The 20000-nt window shown below is 50.9% G+C and overlaps 1 protein-coding gene across 2 annotated transcripts in view; it reads left to right on the top strand.

Moving 5' to 3' along the window:
• The window catches only part of PIK3R6 (phosphoinositide-3-kinase regulatory subunit 6), a 51640-nt gene that overhangs the window by 15016 nt on the left and 16624 nt on the right, over positions 1-20000 (top strand). The window contains exons 5-11 of one of the 2 annotated variants that reach the window (XM_077458586.1): positions 1409-1478; positions 4451-4634; positions 5914-6061; positions 10746-10829; positions 12061-12466; positions 16865-16964; positions 17782-17895. In XM_077458586.1, coding sequence (XP_077314712.1) covers positions 1409-1478; positions 4451-4634; positions 5914-6061; positions 10746-10829; positions 12061-12466; positions 16865-16964; positions 17782-17895 — 1106 coding nt within the window. Of the gene's footprint in view, positions 1-1408; positions 1479-4402; positions 4635-5913; positions 6062-10745; positions 10830-12060; positions 12467-16864; positions 16965-17781; positions 17896-20000 lie in introns of those variants that run through there. The other variant, XM_077458587.1, reaches the window with a different exon arrangement.

Below are 20000 nucleotides of genomic sequence, written 5' to 3'. Positions count from 1 at the left end.
ATGAGGTGTTCGTAGGACCTCCACGGGCTGTCCGTGGGATTTTCATGGGGTGTCTGCAGGATGTTCATGAGGTGTCCGTGGGGTGTCTGCGGGGTGTCTGCGGGGTGTCTGCGGGGTGTCCACAGGCTGTCCATGGGATTTCCATGGGGTGTCTGCAGGATGTTCATGAGGTGTCCGTGGGGTGTCTGCGGGGTGTCCACAGGCTGTCCATGGGATTTCCATGGGGTGTCTGCAGGATGTCCATGAGGTGTCCGCAGGACGTCCATGGGCTGTCTGCAGGCTGTCCACGGGCTGTCCATGGGATTTCCATGGGGTGTCTGCAGGCTGTCCATGCACCACACACACACCTGGAAGAATAATAAAAAATTAGGAGCTGTGTGAGCGCTCCTCCTTCCCCAACCAGCTGCCATAGTCCTTAGTGATGGGGCAGGCACACTCACAGCAGCATCCCTCTCTCTTCACCGAGCAAACAGACTGGCTGTAGACTGCACTGTCCAGTGTTAACTCTTTCCTTTAAAGACTGGAAGTTTAGGGAAGCAGCACCGAGAGACCGACAGCCAGCAGCATCTAAAGTTGTAAATTGCTGGGGTAAGAATTTTAACAAAAATAGTTTACTGGGGAATGTTTATTTTTATTGTGTTCAATGTGTTAATTAAAGTAAAAAATGCTGAAGATTTATCACTAGACATGGACCCAGGAAAATACGCTTTTTTTTTTTCTTGCACCAAAGTATTTTGTTCATCTTTTTATTGCGCTCATATTACGGGGTTGATTTACTGAAGGCAAATAGACGGTGCACTTTGCAAAGTGCAGTTGCACCAGAGCTTAGTAAATGAGCAGAAGCTCTGCTGACTTCCATCATCCAATCATGATTGGTTCCCAACTGTCCCTGATTTGGAGCAATGTCCCCCTGTCCCTCATTCCTCCTCATTTTGCTCTGATCTATATAGTTGTGTATATAAAATGCGCTTTTTTTTAATCTTTCAAAAAGTGTTTCTCAGTGCTAAACCTTCCATCCAATTTCTAAATTGCTGCCTTTATAAAAGACAATATTAAGGAATAGTAGGAGGTAAAAAAAAAAAAAAAAGCAATTGTGGGTTTAACCAATCATTTTGTATAATTCTCCTTTAAGAGGGCGTGGCAGGGGGTGTGTCTTATGCCTACATACTTTTTTTTTTTTTGGCAATGGGTGTCCCTCATTCCCATTTCAGAAAGTTGGGAGGTTTAATCATGTGCAAGCAAAAAGTGCTGTTTGTTTTTCCCTTTGCATGTATTCTTTGCAAAGTGAAGCTTCGCCTCATTCACTGAGCTTTGGAGCAAAGTGCAAAGTCTATTTGCCTTTAGTAAACCCGCCCCAGACCACCGTACCCAGTGGGGTCCTTTCTTAATAGACATTTTATTCTTTCAGGATTTTCCTATCAGAAAATGGTCGTTTCCGAACAAAACCTGAAAAGAGACGTTTCTCAGCAACAGGACAAGTGAGTGACTGTCATTATATAGATGATAAACGGGCTCCATTCACGAAACGGTATCTACTGCTTTAAGATCAGCGATAAAATAGCGCATTGCGTTTTTAAACACATTTTTTTTATACAATTCATAAAAAAAAAAGTTACTAAAATACTGCATGCGCGATCTCTTGACGTGATGTGGTATTTTAGTAGTGAAAACTAGTATTTTATCGCCGGCACCCGCCTGCATCCTTCTTCTGAGTCCCTTCTTACACCAGGTGTCCCCAGCAGAGTCCCTTCTTACACCAGGTGTCCCCAGCAGAGTCCCTTCTTACACCAGGTGTCCCCAGCAGAGTCCCTTCTTACACCAGGTGTCCCCAGCAGAGTCCCTTCTTACACCAGGTGTCCCCAGCAGAGTCCCTTCTTACACCAGGTGTCCCCAGCAGAGTCCCTTCTTACTTCAGGTGTCCCCAGCAGAGTCCCTTCTTACTTCAGGTGTCCCCAGCAGAGTCCCTTCTTACTTCAGGTGTCCCCAGCAGAGTCCCTTCTTACTTCAGGTGCCCCCAGCAGAGTCCCTCCTTACATCAGGTGTCCCCAGCAGAGTCCCTCCTTACATCAGGTGTCCCCAGCAGAGTCCCTCCTTACATCAGGTGTCCCCAGCAGAGTCCCTCCTTACATCAGGTGTCCCCAGCAGAGTCCCTCCTTACATAAGGTGTCCCCAGCAGAGTCCCTCCTTACATAAGGTGTCCCCAGCAGAGTCCCTTCTTACATCAGGTGTCCCCAGCAGAGTCCCTTCTTACATCAGGTGTCCCCAGCAGAGTCCCTCCTTACATAAGGTGTCCCCAGCAGAGTCCCTTCTTACATCAGGTGTCCCCAGCAGAGTCCTCCTTACATCAGGCGTCCCCAGCAGAGACCCTTCTTACATCAGGTGCCCCCAGCAGAGTCCCTCCTTACATCAGGTGCCCCCAGCAGAGTCCCTCCTTACATCAGGTGCCCCCAGCAGAGTCCCTCCTTACATCAGGTGCCCCCAGCAGAGTCCCTCCTTACATCAGGTGCCCCCAGCAGAGTCCCTCCTTACATCAGGTGCCCCCAGCAGAGTCCCTCCTTACTTCAGGTGCCCCCAGCAGAGTCCCTCCTTACTTCAGGTGCCCCCAGCAGAGTCCCTCCTTACTTCAGGTGCCCCCAGCAGAGTCCCTCCTTACTTCAGGTGCCCCCAGCAGAGTCCCTCCTTACTTCAGGTGCCCCCAGCAGAGTCCCTCCTTACTTCAGGTGTCCCCAGCAGAGTCCTCCTTACATCAGGTGTCCCCAGCAGAGTCCTCCTTACATCAGGTGTCCCCAGCAGAGTCCTCCTTACATCAGGTGTCCCCAGCAGAGTCCTCCTTACATCAGGTGTCCCCAGCAGAGACCTCCTTACATCAGGTGTCCCCAGCAGAGACCCTTCTTACATCAGGTGCCCCCAGCAGAGACCCTTCTTACATCAGGTGCCCCCAGCAGAGTCCCTCCTTACATCAGGTGCCCCCAGCAGAGTCCCTCCTTACATCAGGTGTCCCCAGCAGAGTCCCTCCTTACATCAGGTGTCCCCAGCAGAGTCCCTCCTTACATCAGGTGCCCCCAGCAGAGTCCCTCCTTACTTCAGGTGCCCCCAGCAGAGTCCCTCCTTACTTCAGGTGCCCCCAGCAGAGTCCCTCCTTACTTCAGGTGCCCCCAGCAGAGTCCCTCCTTACTTCAGGTGCCCCCAGCAGAGTCCCTCCTTACTTCAGGTGCCCCCAGCAGAGTCCCTCCTTACTTCAGGTGCCCCCAGCAGAGTCCCTCCTTACTTCAGGTGCCCCCAGCAGAGTCCCTCCTTACTTCAGGTGCCCCCAGCAGAGTCCCTTCTTACATCAGGTGTCCCCAGCAGAGTACCTCTTTACACCAGACATTCTCAGCAGAGTCCCTCCTTACATTAGGTGTCCCTCCTTACATTAGGCATTCACAGCAGAGTCTCTCCTTACATCAGGTGCCCCCGGTGGAGCCCCCCTTACATCAGGTGCCCCCGGTGGAGCCCGTCTTGCATCAGGTGCCCCCAGTGGAGCCCCCCTTACATCAGGTATCCCCCAGCGGGGTCCCCCTTACATCAGGTATCCCCCAAAGGGGTCCTCCTTACATCAGGTATTCCACAGCGGTGTTCCCCTTACATCAGGTGTCCCCCAGCAGCAGAGACTCTCTCCACTGCCATTACAGAACACCAGAACGAAGTAACGGGCAGAGCGGAACAAAACAGAGTGCAGCAAGATGGCAGCAACGGAACGTCACTTCTGTTACTGGACGGGTCGCAAAATCTGATGAAACAACTGCATGCATGAGCTAAGGGTAGATTCCAGGAAGTAAATGCTACACAGGAATTATCTGCCCTTACTCAAGATGGCCACTGCTAGAAATGCTGGGGGTGGGGGTTGTTTTTAAAAGTGATACAAAACAAACCATGGAGGGATGGGGGCGTTTGCTTTAACATTCAAAATTAGAGTTTTCAGTTTGTTTTGCTCAGATACAGTTTAGTTCTACTTCCTATTAGAGCTTCACGATTAGTCATTAAGAATCGAGATGGCGATTTAGCAGAGACCCAAGAGAATAAAATGGCGGTTATTGCAATATTTTATGTCGCAATGTATTTGCACAGTGGTCTTTCAAATGAATTTTTTGGGGGGGGGAAATACACAATTTTTTTTGTATAAAAAAATTTGATGAAAAGATGATGTTACGCCACGAGAATCGCGATCTTTATTCTAAGCAAAAATAAAAAATACAGATTCTCATTTTATCCAGAATCGTGCAGCTCTACTTCCTATGCCTGGTCTGGATCAGCATCCAATAAAATGTTGAATTGGACACTCTGGTATGACAGACAGGAAATGTCCATTTTTTTTTCCGGAAGGCGCGGTCACGTAATTCTCTCATGATGGGTTTTGCTTTAGGGTTCTCTTCTAAAAAGGCAGTAAAGAAAGAATGGCGTTCTTCCGCAGGGTGCTGCTGTTTCTGGACCCCGGCCTGGTCTCCGAGGCCGTATGTAACACTCTTCTACGGGAAACTCAGGCTGGTCAGATGTCTCACACCTCCGTATCATGCATGCGTTACGTCATCGCCAACAGCGTCCAGGCCGCGCTGGGAAAGGACTGCGACAACGCTCTGCTGCAGAGGGTGCTGGAGGTAAGTGAAGATCGCTGCATTTAGCCTTGGGCCGCCAGTCTGCCAATACTGGGATTTACCAGAACAACATCTAGTGGATTTAACCACTTCAGCCCCGGGAGTATTTACCCCCCTTCCTGACCAGAGCACTTTTTGCGATTCGGGACTGCGTCGCTTCAACTGACAATCGTGCGGTCGTGCGACGTTACACCAGAACAAAATGAACAAGCGTTTTCGCATTACGAGCTATTTTTTTGGGTAAAAAATCCTGACTTGATTTGCAAGCATCATCTCGCAAGCGGAGCGGAATTCAAGCCGCTGGGGTGTGCAGTACCGCATTTGGCCAGAGGTGCAGGGGCGCCAGTGCATGCAGTACCGCCAGAGTGCCAGGGAAACTTGGAGCAGCTCAGAGACACTCGGGAACCGAGTGTCTCAGTGTGTCTCAGAGTGCCTCAGCGCTTCACCTGCGCCCCCACACCTCTGGCCAAATGTAGTACTGCACACACCGGCGACCCGCACCTCTGGCCAAATGCGGTACTACATACACCGGCGACCCGCACCTCTGGCCAAATGCGGTACTGCGTACACCGGCGACCCGCACCTCTGGCCAAATGCGGTACTGCGTACACCGGCGACCCGCACCTCTGGCCAAATGCGGTACTGCGTACACCGGCGACTCGCACCTCTGCCCAAATGCGGTACTGCGTACACCGGCGACCCGCACCTCTGGCCAAATGCGGTACTGCGTACACCGGTGACCCGCACCTCTGGCCAAATGCGGTACTGCGTACACCGGCGACCCGCACCTCTGGCCAAATGCGGTACTGCGTACACCGGCGACCCGCACCTCTGGCCAAATGCGGTACTGCATACACCGGCGACCCGCACCTCTGGCCAATTGTGCCAATTCTGCCCCCCCATTTCAAATGGCCAAATGTGAAGGGGGCCTCAGTTTCGTCACCCTGGATAGGAAGTGTGTTAAAAAAGAAAACGACTGCAGCCACCACATCTAAGGACTTGCAATAAGTTACAATTTTGTTTTTTGGGGGTTTTTAGATATGCTTTAGCCAAACAAAAGTTGCATTAGGAATGGTGTTGGCGGGGTGGGTGGGGAGTGCAGCACGGCGAAAACGCGTACCTGTCAGCTGTACTAAGCAGAAAGTTAGGCGCCCCAGTATCTGGTCACATGACCCAAAAAAAAAAATCAGATCATGTGACCCACAGCAGCTCTGCACTTTCTAGGTGTTCTTTTCTCATTTTTATATTTTTGTTTTGTTTTATTTCTTTTTAACCTGGAAAGACCCAAACCACAGAGGAAGTGGAACTTTGGTTCCAGGAAATTTTGTCTGCGGTGGAGCGAAGCGAGCAAGAAAGCGGAGGCAGCAGGAGAAGACACAGCGAGCGGCTCAGGGAGATCTACGACAAGATTGTCACCGCGCCGCAACAAGGTAAATAAACAGCTTACAGCAGGGGGGGGGGGGGCAACCTGGGGGCCCTCCAGCTGTTGTGGGAACTACATTTCCCATGAGGCATTGCAAAGGCTGGCAGGTACAATTACTTCCAGAGGCATGATGGGACTTGTAGTTCTGCAACAGCTGGAGGGCCACCAGGTTGCCCACCCCTAAGGTTAGGGTTTAGGGGGTCAGGGTTTCCCCTAGAAGAACAAGGTTAGGACTCAGGGATTGGAATAGGGACCTCCCCCAAAGGTCAGCAGGCGTGTCCCCCAGAGGTCAAAGGTCAGGAGGTCTGGATGACCCACCCCTAAAAAAGTGTTCCGTCTACCCCAACTAAGTCAGGGCATGAACAGGTCGGGATAAGCGCTTGGCGCAAATGCTTTTTAAAAAGGCTGCCGAGCGACCCAAGAGTCTTTTTCCGTCAAACTGAGCGGGATCTGGGAAAGGTAGGGGTTTTAGGGTGAGGGAGCCTTCCCGGCCAGCAGAACACAATGATCACTACTACCGGCTGTAGCCCCCGGCAGTAATCGTATGTAAAAAAAAAAAAAAAAAAAAAAAATAAATCCAACAGGCTGGTTGTATTCAAGTCATAGCGATGGATCAACTTGGGTACAACCAGCCTGGACATTAGATGGATGGAATCCTAGCCGGTCCCTGCCGCATCAGCCGAGATTCGATCCATCTATGGCCGGCTTTATTCTTGGTGAGGAATGATCTAACCTGCTGCTCCGTCTCTCGCCTCGGCCTCCGGGCCAGCTGGTGTCTCTGGCTCCCCATCCGGGCCAATCCTGCCACTTTGCCCCAACATATACAAATCATCATTTTTTATTTTTTTTTCTAGAAAATTACTCCGAACCCCCAAACATTATCTATGTTTTATTTTATTTTTTTTAGCAGAGACCCTAGGGAATAAAATGGCGGGCGGCGCAACTTTATGTCACACGGTATTTGCGCAGCAATTTTTCCCAAAAAAAAGTGAAAATATATAAATGAATAAAAACAAAACAAACAAAAAACAAACAGTAACAGCCCAATTTTTTTCTATAATGTCAAAGATGTTATGCCGAGTAAATAGATACCCAACGTGTCACATTTTGAAATTGCGCACACGCTCGTGGAATGGCGCCAAACTTTGGTACTTAAAAATCTCCATAGACGACGCTTTAAAAACGTTTAAACAGGTTACCAGTTTAGAGTTGCAGAGGCGGTCTATGGCTAGGACTATCGCTCGCGCTCGAAACGCACGCGACAAAATATCTCACATGTGTGATTTGAACGGCATTTACATATGAGAGCGCGATTTACGTATGCGTGGGCTTCTTTGTGTGAGCATGCGTGGACGGGGGGCGCTTTAAATATATATTTTTTACTTCTTTATTTAACTTTTATTTTTACACTTTCTCTTTAAAAAAAATTTTTTGATCACTTTTATTCCTATTACAAGGAATGTAATACATCCCTTGTAAGGGGCATAGAGCGTGACGGGTCCTCTTTATGGAGAGATATGGGGGAGGGGGGGGTTTATAAGACCCCCACATCTCTCCTTCAGGCTGGAAAGGCTGAGATGAAAAAAAAAAAAAACCTCTTCCAGGCGCGCCCCCGGCATTGTTTACTTCTGCCGGCCCGGATGTGACGTCATAACGTTGCGCCCAGGCCTCCGAGGGACCATCTGGTCACCGGAAATCCCTATGCTCAACTTCCAGCGGCGACCGATTCGATCTCCAGCTTGCCGATCACAGGGGCGAGCCGGGAGAACCACCGGAGGGTGGCGGGGGGAGGGTGTCCCCTGCCGCCGCCGCCGCCGCCTGTAAGAATGATCAAGCGGCAACATTTTTCCAATCTTCTATTGTCTATATTTGGTGATCCTGTGCCAATTGTAGCCTCAGTTTCCTGTTCTTAGCTGACAGGTGTGGCACCCGGTGTGGTCTTCTGCTGCTGTAGCCAATCTGCTTCAAGGTTGGATGTGTTGTGCGTTCAGAGATGGTATTCTGCATACCTTGGATGTAACGAGAGGTTATTTGAGTTACTGTTGTCTTTCTATCATCTGGAACCAGTCTGCCCATTCTCCTCTGACATCAGCAAGGCATTTTCCTCCACACAACTGCCGCTCACTGGATATTTTCTCTTTTTCCCACCATTCTCTGTAATCCCGAGAGATGGTTGTGTGTGAAAATCCCAGAAATACTCAGACCGGCCCGTCTGCCACCAACAACCATGCCACGTTCAAAGTCACCCAGATCCCCCCCCCCCCCCCCCCATTCTGATGCTCAGTTTGACCTCCAGCAAGTCGTCTTCTCCACGTCTAGATACCTTAATGCATTGAGTTGCTGCCGTGTGATTGGCTGATTAGCAATTTGTGTTACCAAGCCACTGAACAGGTGTCCCTAATAAAGTGGCCGGTGAGTGTATATACTGAATCATTTCTAGAGATGAAAAGAGGGAAGTCACACCGATGGGGATGAAGTAATTGCAGATCGTTTTGAAACATCGAGGAAATTGTTCTGCAACTCAGATCAGGCGCAGCGCGTGCGTGTGTGGTGCCGATAGAAGGAAGGAGACGCTGGCAGATCTCAGGAAGTGGTCAATGTGTGGAAATGGCAATAAATGCACACTGCTGATGACGACACCGAGAGAGATACAGAGACACAGACAATATATACACATTATATACAATATATACCTTATATACAATATATACATTATACACAAATTATATATAATATATACATTATACACATTATATACATTATATGCATTATATACATTACAGAGGACTTGGCAACAATGTTACAAGTCGTCCTGAAATGTTAATATACACGGCGACTGTCAGAAAACCTTCATCTTTTATCAGTAAAACGCAGAGCCTCATCCCCAGTCCAGTGACTGTGCCTAGGCTGCTATGATGCCATCAGTCTGCTGCAGGCAGGAGGAAGCATTTCCTCAGTCTCCTGCCTCCTGTAACATTGGAACTTTGTAACAAGTCACAAGGGTGAATGGCTGCAGCAGGGGGCTGATCTGTGTCCAGATATTTATGAACAAAGCCAAGAACTGCACAGGCACCAAGATGAGCATGATTATGTCATTTCTTATCTGGAATCTCAGCCCAGGAAGTACAGGGTGACCCTGGACGATACCCAAACAAAGATGGTTCCTTCCTTCTGGAGAGAAAAGCAGGATTTAGCATTGTCAGGGGGGGGGTACTGTGATCTCTGTGATTGGTAATAAGCCCGGCCTCCAAACCAGGCCACGTTTTCCAACGTGTTTCACTTCACCCACAGAGCATAGTCATGGGGGATCAGACTAGAGCCCGGCCTCCAACCAGGCCACGTTTTCCAGCGCGTTTCACTCCAGCCTCAGGACATAGTCATGGGGGATCAGACTAGAGCCCGGCCTTCAAACCAGGCCAAGTTTCCAGCACATTTCACTCCACCCACAGAGCATAGTCACGGGGATCAGACTAGAGATGGGGGGGGGGGGAGCTCTGCCCTTGTCTGCTATATTTAGGAGGACCCGGCGGAGCCTTGAGCGGCATCTGTTATTTTATTTTGGGTCACTTTATTACCAACTCATTCCAGGTCTAGTCGGATCCCCATGACGAAGCTCTGTGGGCAGAGTGAAACGTGTTGGATGTGGGGGGGTGTGTCCTGGTTGAGGGGGTGTGTCCTGGTTGGAGCCCGGGCTGAGACTGTCATACACCTTCTTACAGGTTTTTGCAGACGTGTGCGACTTCCAGGACTTTTTCCATTAGATAATGACTGCTCTATAGCAGATTTACTGCTACATGGTGGCAGCTCTGTGCAGAATCACATATATATATATATATATATATATATATATATATATATATATATATATATATATATACACACACACACACATGGGCGTCCGCAGGTAGGGGCAAGGGGGGTCAAGTGCCCCCCCCTGGAATTGGGGATGAGATCTTTAATTCAGCACAGTTGAGTCGCTATCGGGGCTTCCTGCCCACTCCGTTCCTTCCCTATTTGCCCTAACTGAGGGCCAATCAAAGGAGGCTAGGCTAGGAGAGCATTGTGGGACATATAGTCCCAAAGACTGGCAGCCCCGTTTTCCACAGGGAGGAGGCTACAGCTCGATCAAGAGAGAGATTGAGAGACTGCAGCCTGAAAAAAAGGTGATGGAGAGAGTGCTACAGAACAAAGAATGAGGAGTGTGCCAGAAGCCAGAGAAACCCAGGTACGGACATGCTACTAACCAGAGTTGCCCCCGGGGGACCCAGAATGATCGATCGTCCAGCCAGAGGGATCACTGCTGTAGTTTCGCTGGGTCTGGTAAAAGGGCCTGTTGGTCATTATCCATTACTTATCTTAGGAACTGTACTACGTCTCTGACCATGATAATTTGATAATGACATTGTCGAAAAGGGGCGGTGCATGGGTGACCCTAAAATGATGCCCCCCCCTGAAAAAAGTTCTGCGGACGCCCATGTATATATACTGTATATGTGAATCTGCACTTCTGCCTAGGGGGCGCACTGCCAGAGCCTCTGCTGTGCCATCAGAAGCCAATACCAAAAAACGGTGACACATTACCGGGTGCAGAGGATAAGATATACTCAGCTCCGGGGTCTCGTTAATCGATTGTTCTCCACAGATCAATCAATCGATCAGCACTGACATGTTCCTTCTCTTTTCTTTTCCAGAAGCCACGGAATCCAAGCTCCAAAGAATCCCCCTCCCCCGCCCGAATATCAGTGTCCACCTATGGACCGAGGACGACCAGCTATGTAATTTGTTATTTTCTACACAACTTTCCCAACAATATTTCCCCCGGAGAGCAAATGTTCTGCACATGACTGAGGCCCCTCCCACAGATGTCACTGCAAACGTTACACACTTCATGTATTTACACCGGTTCCCACCATCCCTGTGCTGAGTTCCCGGGTCTGTACACCCGCTGTGCCCATTATGAGGGGTTCCCACCATCCCTGTGCTGAGTTCCCGGGTCTGTACACCCGCTGTGCCCATTATGAGGAGTTCCCACCATCCCTGTGCTGAGTTCCCGGGTCTGTACACCCGCTGTGCCCATTATGAGGGGTTCTCACCATCCCTGTGCTGAGTTCCCGGGTCTGTACACCCGCTGTGCCCATTATGAGGGGTTCTCACCATCCCTGTGCTGAGTTCCCGGGTCTGTACACCCGCTGTGCCCATTATGAGGGGTTCCCACCATCCCTGTGCTGAGTTCCCAGGTCTGTACACCCGCTGTGCCCATTATGAGGGGTTCCCACCATCCCTGTGCTGAGTTCCCGGGTCTGTACACCCGCTGTGCCCATTATGAGGGGTTCCCACCATCCCTGTGCTGAGTTCCCGGGTCTGTACACCCGCTGTGCCCATTATGAGGGGTTCTCACCATCCCTGTGCTGAGTTCCCGGGTCTGTACACCCGCTGTGCCCATTATGAGGGGTTCTCACCATCCCTGTGCTGAGTTCCCGGGTCTGTACACCCGCTGTGCCCATTATGAGGGGTTCCCACCATCCCTGTGCTGAGTTCCCAGGTCTGTACACCCGCTGTGCCCATTATGAGGGGTTCCCACCATCCCTGTGCTGAGTTCCCGGGTCTGTACACCCGCTGTGCCCATTATGAGGGGTTCCCACCATCCCTGTGCTGAGTTCCCGGGTCTGTACACCCGCTGTGCCCATTATGAGGGGTTCCCACCATCCCTGTGCTGAGTTCCCGGGTCTGTACACCCGCTGTGCCCATTATGAGGGGTTCCCACCATCCCTGTGCTGAGTTCCCGGGTCTGTATGCCCACTGTGCCCATTATGATGGGTTCCCACCATCCCTGTGCTGAGTTCCTGGGTCTGTACACCCGCTGTGTCCATTATAAGTAGTCCCTGCCATCTGTGCACTACTCCTTTAACTTTTTCTTCTTTCAACTGCCACAGATAAGATGTTCATAGTGGGGGGGTCTCCATTTTTAGAGATGTCTGATATCTTCATCCTTTTATCTCTCTTCAGGGAAAGAGCTCATGATATTCACCCGTGAGACTCAAGCCACAGACGCCGAGATCGAGTCATTCAAGATGCCAGACCTGGCAATGGACTCGGAGGGCAGCGAACAGAACCGTATTTCGGTGTGGTCCAACGATAGCGGGATTGAGAGGGACTTGCCGGTGGTGGAGGAGAAGGAACCAACCAAGCTGTATAGGAAGCCGTGCATCAAGAAGAAAGACCTGGACCCCACCATCCTGCTCCAGAACCTCACTAAGGCACCCAAGGGAAGCCGGACAGGGACACTACAGAGGCTATCGGGGCACAGCACGGAGGTCCCATCTGGTCCTGACAGGCTGCCCACCGCTCGGGTCATCATTCTGGGAGATGACAGGGCTCTGGGCAGACTGGCCAAAGCTTACTACTCTTTCAGGTATCAATCAAACCTAAAATGTGGCTCATTGAGGAGCCAATCAGAGCCGAGTGCAGCATCAAATCCATCTCCATACACCAGGGCATCATGGGAAACAGTGCAGAGGGGGCCGCCATGTGGGTCCGCATTTATACAGCTGTACAATAGGAGTGCGATCATCAGATCCACAAGATTTTTATGAGGAAAGGAAGCAAAATGGCAGTAATTAGGATCCAGCGGATAATTCCTTCAGCAGGACAGACTTCTGACTACACCAGGAATTGTCATCCTTTTTTCAGTTGCAGCACCCCAAGTATGCAAAATCCAGAAGTCCCCCCATAATATGAGAAGCCCCCCATCACATCAGAGGTCCTCCCGTCACATCAGAGGTTCCCCCGTCACATCAGAGGTTCCCCCCGTCACATCAGAGGTTCCCCCCATCACATCAGAGGTTCCCCCCATCACTTCAGAGGTTCCCCCATCACATCAGAGGCCCCCCCATCACATCAGAGGCCCCCCCATCACATCAGAGGCCCCCCCATCACATCAGAGGCCCCCCCATCACATCAGAGGTCCCCCCGTCACATCAGAGGCCCCCCATCACATCAGAGGTTTCCTCATCACATCAGAGGTCCCCCCGTCACATCAGAGGCCCCCCATCACATCAGAGGTTCCCCCCATCACATCAGAGGTCCCCCCGTCACATCAGAGGTCCCCCCGTCACATCAGAGGTCCCCCCGTCACAACAGAGGTCCCCCCATCACATCAGAGGTTCCCCCCATCACATCAGAGGTTCCCCCCATCACATCAGAGGTTCCCCCCATCACTTCAGAGGTTCCCCCAATCACTTCAGAGGTTCCCCCATCACATCAGAAGCCCCCCCATCACATCAGAAGCCCCCCCATCACATCAGAGGTTCCCCCCATCACATCAGAGGTCCTCCCATGAGAGATTCCCCTCCAACACATCAGAGGTTCCCCCATCACATCAGAGGTGCCCCCCATCACATCAGAGGCCCCCCATCACATCAGAGGCCCCCCATCACATCAGAGGCCCCCCATCACATCAGAGGTTCCCCCATCACATCAGAGGTTCCCCCATCACATCAGAGGTTCCCCCATCACATCAGAGGTTCCCCCCATCACATCAGAGGTCCTCCCATGAGAGATTCCCCTCCAACACATCAGAGGTCCTCCCATCAGAGGTCTCCCATCACAACAGAGGTCAGGTCCTCCCATCACATCAGAGGTCCCCCCATTACATCAGAAGTCCTCCCATCACATCAGAGGTCCTCCCATCAGAGGTCTCCCATCACATCAGAGGTCCCCCCATCACATCAGAGGTCCCCCCATCACATCAGAGGTCCCCCCATCACATCAGAGGTCCCCCATCACATCAGAGGTCCCCCCATCACATCAGAGGTCCCCCCATCACATCAGAGGTCCCCCCATCACATCAGAGGTCAGGTCCCGCCATCACATCAGAGGTCCTCCCATCACATCAGAGGTGCCCCCATCACATCAGAGGTGCCCCCATCACATCAGAGGTCAGGTCCCGCCATCACATCAGAGGTCCTCCCATCACATCAGAAGTCCCCCATCACATCAGAGGTCCCCCCATCACATCAGAGGTGCCCCCCCATCACATCAGAGGTGCCCCCCCATCACATCAGAGGTCCCCCCATCACATCAGAGGTGCCCCCCCATCACATCAGAGGTGCCCCCCCATCACATCAGAGGTGCCCCCCCATCACATCAGAGGTCAGGTCCCGCCATCACATCAGAGGTCCCCCCATTACATCAGAAGTCCTCCCATCACATCAGAGGTCCTCCCATCAGAGGTCTCCCATCACATCAGAGGTCCCCCCATCACATCAGAGGTCCCCCCATCACATCAGAGGTCCCCCCATCACATCAGAGGTCCCCCATCACATCAGAGGTCCCCCCATCACATCAGAGGTCCCCCCATCACATCAGAGGTCCCCCCATCACATCAGAGGTCCCCCCATCACATCAGAGGTCAGGTCCCGCCATCACATCAGAGGTCCTCCCATCACATCAGAGGTGCCCCCATCACATCAGAGGTGCCCCCATCACATCAGAGGTCAGGTCCCGCCATCACATCAGAGGTCCTCCCATCACATCAGAAGTCCCCCATCACATCAGAGGTCCCCCCATCACATCAGAGGTGCCCCCCCATCACATCAGAGGTGCCCCCCCATCACATCAGAGGTCCCCCCATCACATCAGAGGTGCCCCCCCATCACATCAGAGGTGCCCCCCCATCACATCAGAGGTGCCCCCCCATCACATCAGAGGTCAGGTCCCGCCATCACATCAGAAATCCTCCCATCACATCAGAGGTCCCCCATCACATCAGAGGTCCCACTTCAAATCAGATGTCCCCCCTTTACATTAGGGTTTCCCCTTCACATCAGAACCTCCCATCACATCAAATGGTCCCTTTATCACATCAGATGCACCCCTTTCCATTAGAGTTCTCCCATCACATCAGAGTTCTCTCTTCATGTCAGAGCCCCCCCCCCCCATTTATCTCCGCAGTTCTCCATCGTGTGATTGGTCCTTTCATCACATCAGAGTCCCCCTTTCATGTCATGTCCTCCATATATTATATATCTCTATCAGAGGGCATCCTATACATGAGAGTCCCCCATTACATCAGAGTACCCACAAAAAAAAGTTATTCCTCCAAAGTCCCCCATCAGAGTCTTCTCATCACAGAACCCTTCAATCCTACAGTCCTGTCTTCACATCAGAGACCTACCTTTTGGCTCTAGTACAGAGGCAGGGGGCGGGAGGTGGAGCAGAATGCTGGAGGTTGCCCTACATGCCACCCCACTTCTGAACCATACCAGGGCACATTCCCTTAACATGGGGGGTTAGGTGCCCCTAAAGCACCTTGTCCCCAAGTTGAGAAGGACAAGGGCTTCTTCCCTGTAACCCTGGCTCACTGGTTGGGGGGGGGTTGACTTATTGTAATCTGGAAGCTCCCTTTAACAAGAATTCCGGCCCCCATCTAAAAACATCCCCCCAAAGTACCCCATGCTCATTCGTTGCCCCCCCCCCCCCAATTTGTTGTCATCCCCTCTTCCTGCACTGCTGGGCCGCATGCTCGGATAACGGTCTGTTATTGATTTTGGGGGTGAGCCAACAGCAGATAAGGCATGGCTGTTATAGAGACGGCGGGTGACGGCTCCTTAAAGCGGGAGTCCGCCGGGACTCCGCGTTTTTTTTTTTTTTTTTAAAAGCCAGCAGCTACAAATACTGCAGCTGCTGACTTTTAAAATAGTGACACTTACCTGTCCAGCGCGCCCGCGATGTCGGCACCCGAAGCCGATCTCTAGATCGTCTCTCGGGTGCTGCCGCCGCCATCTTGGGTATGGGAATCAGGAAATGTAGCCTTTCGGCTTCATTTCCCGGTTCCCTACTGCGCATGCGCGAATCGCGCTGCGCAATAAGGACGGTCCCCGCTGCCTCTGGGATCTGTGTGTTTCCCGGCAGGCAGCGGGGCACTTGCGGAAAGGGGCGGGCACTTGCGGAAAGGGGCGTAATCTACGCCCCTTTCCGCAGAGAGCTATCCCGGAAGTGGGTGCAGAATACCTGTACTGTACAGGTATCTGCACCCCCCTCCCCCCTGAAAGGTGCCAATTGTGGCACCGGAGGGGGGGGGGAGGGTTCCAATGCTTTAACAACCAGCTGCTTCCTGGTGGTTAATAACAATGGGGGCTGCCGGCGCCCCGACAATCAGATGAAAGTTCATATTTTCCTAAATACCGCATGCCTGGACCACTACTTCTATAACTCATGTATTTATTTATGAAATGTCTGGAACTCTGTTTTATGAGGTATTTACAGCCTTTTTGTTTTTTGGAGGTGCCTAAAAAAATATATATATGTCATGTGACCCAAATACCGCATACAACGGTGCCCAATGTCATTAAAACTGCTTGTATTTGGTGCCATCTTGTGCTCATAAATGGTACTGCACTCTCAGACAGTAGGCAGCAAAACAGTTGAGTGCTGCCCATGATGATTTTTTTTTTTTTATTTTTTTTTTATTTGCACTAAAAATTTATTACGTTTTCGGGATCCAACCCCCTTTTCTGTGGCCAAACATTCCTAATGCATTAAGGTTTAGAAAGAAATCTGCAGTCAGATAAGGAATAGTGCAGAGCTATGGAATGGGGAGTGGGGGGGGGGGGGGGGGGTAATAATCATAGGGGTGAGAATGGTCATAAAGTGATTTGATAGATTTAAGGTCCATAATTATTATAATATATTTTGTGTGGAATAGAATTCTGTTCTGTTATTGTTCTCTCAATGAACTGCTCTTGTGTTCTCATATTGCAGAAATTGAGATCGGCTAAATACGTTCTCTGTATTTTTTTTTCCCCTCTAGGAAGAGAGAAGCCCGGAGGCCCCACAGGACCCTTAAGGCCAATCTTCAGTTCTATTGTATCCCCGTCCATGGAGAACAGCCCCCTTCCTTGTCTGATATGGTAAGATTGCCTGTTTGTACACCATGTTGTCAAAAGTATTGGGACGCCATTACACACACATGAACTTTAATGACATCCCAGTCTTAGTCCAGAGGGTTCAATATTGAGTTGGCCCTTTGCAGCTATAACAGCTTCACCTCTTCTGGGAAGGCCGTCCCACAAGATTTAGGAGCAAGGTCCAAAAAGATGGATGAGCGAGTTTGGGGTGGAGGAACTTGACTGGCCTGCACAGAGTCCTGACCTCAACCCGATAGAACACCTTTGGGATTAATTAGAGAGGAGACTGCGAGCCAAGCCTTCTCATCCAACATCAGTGCATGAACTCACAAATGCTCTTCTGGAAGAATGGTCAAACATTCCCATAGACACCCTCGTAAACCCTGTGGATGGCCTTCCCAGAAGAGTTGAAGCTGTTATAGCAGCAAAGGGCGGGCCAACTCAATATTGAACCCTACGGACTGAGACCGGGATGGCATTAAAGTTCATGTGTGTGTAAAGGTGATGTCCCAATACTTTTGACAATATAGTGTATTTCCCAAAATAATGCAGTCCGTTCATGGGATTGTCAGTGCATCTAACACACCTGGAAGAACTACATTTATTTTTTTGTATGTGTTTTGTTCATCTTTTAATGCACGGGGTTCACATTATGTAAGCGGTTTCTTTATTATCTCAAAATGAATGACTGTCCAGTTGTGATCGATTACTATACTTTGTACATTATTATCGCTCTTTCTGCTCTGATGTCTCCGTTGCTTCTCGACATCGCAATGGATCAACTCTTCCTGGTAAGAAGCCGGCTTGCTCTTCATTTCAGGAGGAAGCCCCGAGTGAGATGCATGAACTGAGCAGGTACTTGGGTCAGGTGGATCGGTGGTACGATCGGAACATCAGCACTCTCTGTGACAGGATCTCCAAGCTGGCAATGATGGTGAGTAGACTGGGACTGGCAAGGATGGCCAGTAGACTGGGACTGCCAAGGATGGCCAGTAGACTGGGACTGCCAAGGATGGCCAGTAGACTGGGACTGCCAAGGATGGCCAGTAGACTGGGACTGCCAAGGACGGCCAGTAGACTGGGACTGCCAAGGATGGCCAGTAGACTGGGACTGCCAAGGATGGCCAGTAGACTGGGACTGCCAAGGACGGCCAGTAGACTGGGACTGCCAAGGATGGCCAGTAGACTGGGACTGCCAAGGACGGCCAGTAGACTGGGACTGCCAAGGACGGCCAGTAGACTGGGACTGACAAGGATGGCCAGTAGACTGGGACTGCCAATGATGGCCAGTAGACTGGGACTGACAAGCCAATCTTGTTGTGCCCTCGTGCACAGAGCGTGAGTTGTCTATTAATGACAATCAGATTCCAACTCTCACTTTTCCTGCGCAGGTTGGTATTTTAGTATTGGCTGCCATGGGCCGGCCATGTTGTCTAATTGTATTGTACAGATTTACCCACTTCCTGCCCTCTCTATAGCTGAAAGACGGGTACAGCTGGAGCCTCCAGTTCTGGGAGGATGTCCATGGACCTCCCTCCCACAGGCATGCCTCCCACACCCGTCTGGCACGCTCTGAGACCGCTGTGTGCATTGGACATGGCTGATCACGGTGGAGGGCCAATCACAGCAGCCCTTTCCCATGTGGTCAGCTTAGTCCAATCAGCTGGTCACTATAAACAGACATGCCAGTTATTAGCTCTCCTTTCCTCACACAGAGACAGCGTGCGAGTAAAGGAGGGCCGACCTGACAGGGCACATTGTTTACACTGATGATCAGTGCAGCCTCATCAGTGCCCATCAGTGCAGCCTCATCAGTGTAGCCTCATCAGTGTAGCCTCATCAGTGTAGCCTCATCAGTGTAGCCTCATCAGTGTAGCCCCATCCGTGTAGCCTCATCGGAGCCCATCCGTGTAGCCTCATCGGAGCCCATCCGTGTAGCCTCATCGGAGCCCATCCGTGTAGCCTCATCGGAGCCCATCCGTGTAGCCTCATCGGAGCCCATCCGTGTAGCCTCATCGGAGCCCATCCGTGTAGCCTCATCAGTGCTGCTTCAACAGTGCGCATCAGTGCAACCTCATCAATGTTCTCAGTGCAGCCTCATCAGCGCCCATCAGTGCAGCCTCATCAATGCAGCCTCATCAATGCCCATCAGTGCAGCTTCATCAATGCCCATCAGTGCAGCTTCATCAGCGCCCATCAGTGCAGCTTCATCAATGCCCATCAGTGCAGCTTCATCAGCGCCCATCAGTGCAGCTTCATCAGCGCCCATCAGTGCAGCTTCATCAGCGCCCATCAGTGCAGCTTCATCAGCGCCCATCAGTGCAGCTTCATCAGCGCCCATCTATCAGTGCCCATCAGTGAATAAGAAAAACTATTTGCAAAATTTTATAACAGAAACTAAGAAACATGTTTTTTCTTTTTATTTAGCAATAAATAAAACTTAGTGGTGCTTAAATACCATCAAAGGAAAAATCTCCATCTGTCCCAAAAAAAAGATAAAAATTTAATTTGGGTAATGTCACGTCATTAAAAATGTGACAGCACTGAAAATTGGCCTGGGCAGGAATGGGGGGGGGTGAAAGTGTCCGGTATTGAAGTGGTCAAACGGGAATAGATTCTGCAGCCCTTCAGACAGGACCTATAAACAACCGAAAATGTCCCAAAGTAAAGGATCTTCCATACTACCCAACAAAGAAAGATCCGCCAGATCCGGTCTGCTCTCAGGGCCGGTTCACCCCATGGATCGCACTGTGCACCCTCCTCTGCGATTCACATGGGATCCGGTTGCAGTGCGATTTCGGCACAGCAACCAGGTCACATGGTACTACTGTATCATTCCATCCAGTGCAGGTAAACGCACAATGTTTGGGGTGTTGTTAACACTGACACCCGATGCAGATTACAAATGTAGTGCATTTTGAACGCTGTGTGGGAAATGCGCACAGAACGTGGGGAGCCGCACCGCTTTCTGGTGTGAACCGGCCCTTCAAAACATATTCAACAGTACTATGTAGCCAAACGATGTACTATGTAGCCAAA

This window comes from Lithobates pipiens, unplaced genomic scaffold, assembly GCF_037356315.1.
Source record: "Lithobates pipiens isolate NorthernLeopardFrog02 unplaced genomic scaffold, aLitPip1_a1.2 Scaffold_28, whole genome shotgun sequence".
Taxonomy (NCBI): domain Eukaryota; kingdom Metazoa; phylum Chordata; class Amphibia; order Anura; family Ranidae; genus Lithobates; species Lithobates pipiens.
This window is presented reverse-complemented; position numbering and strand designations above follow the sequence as displayed.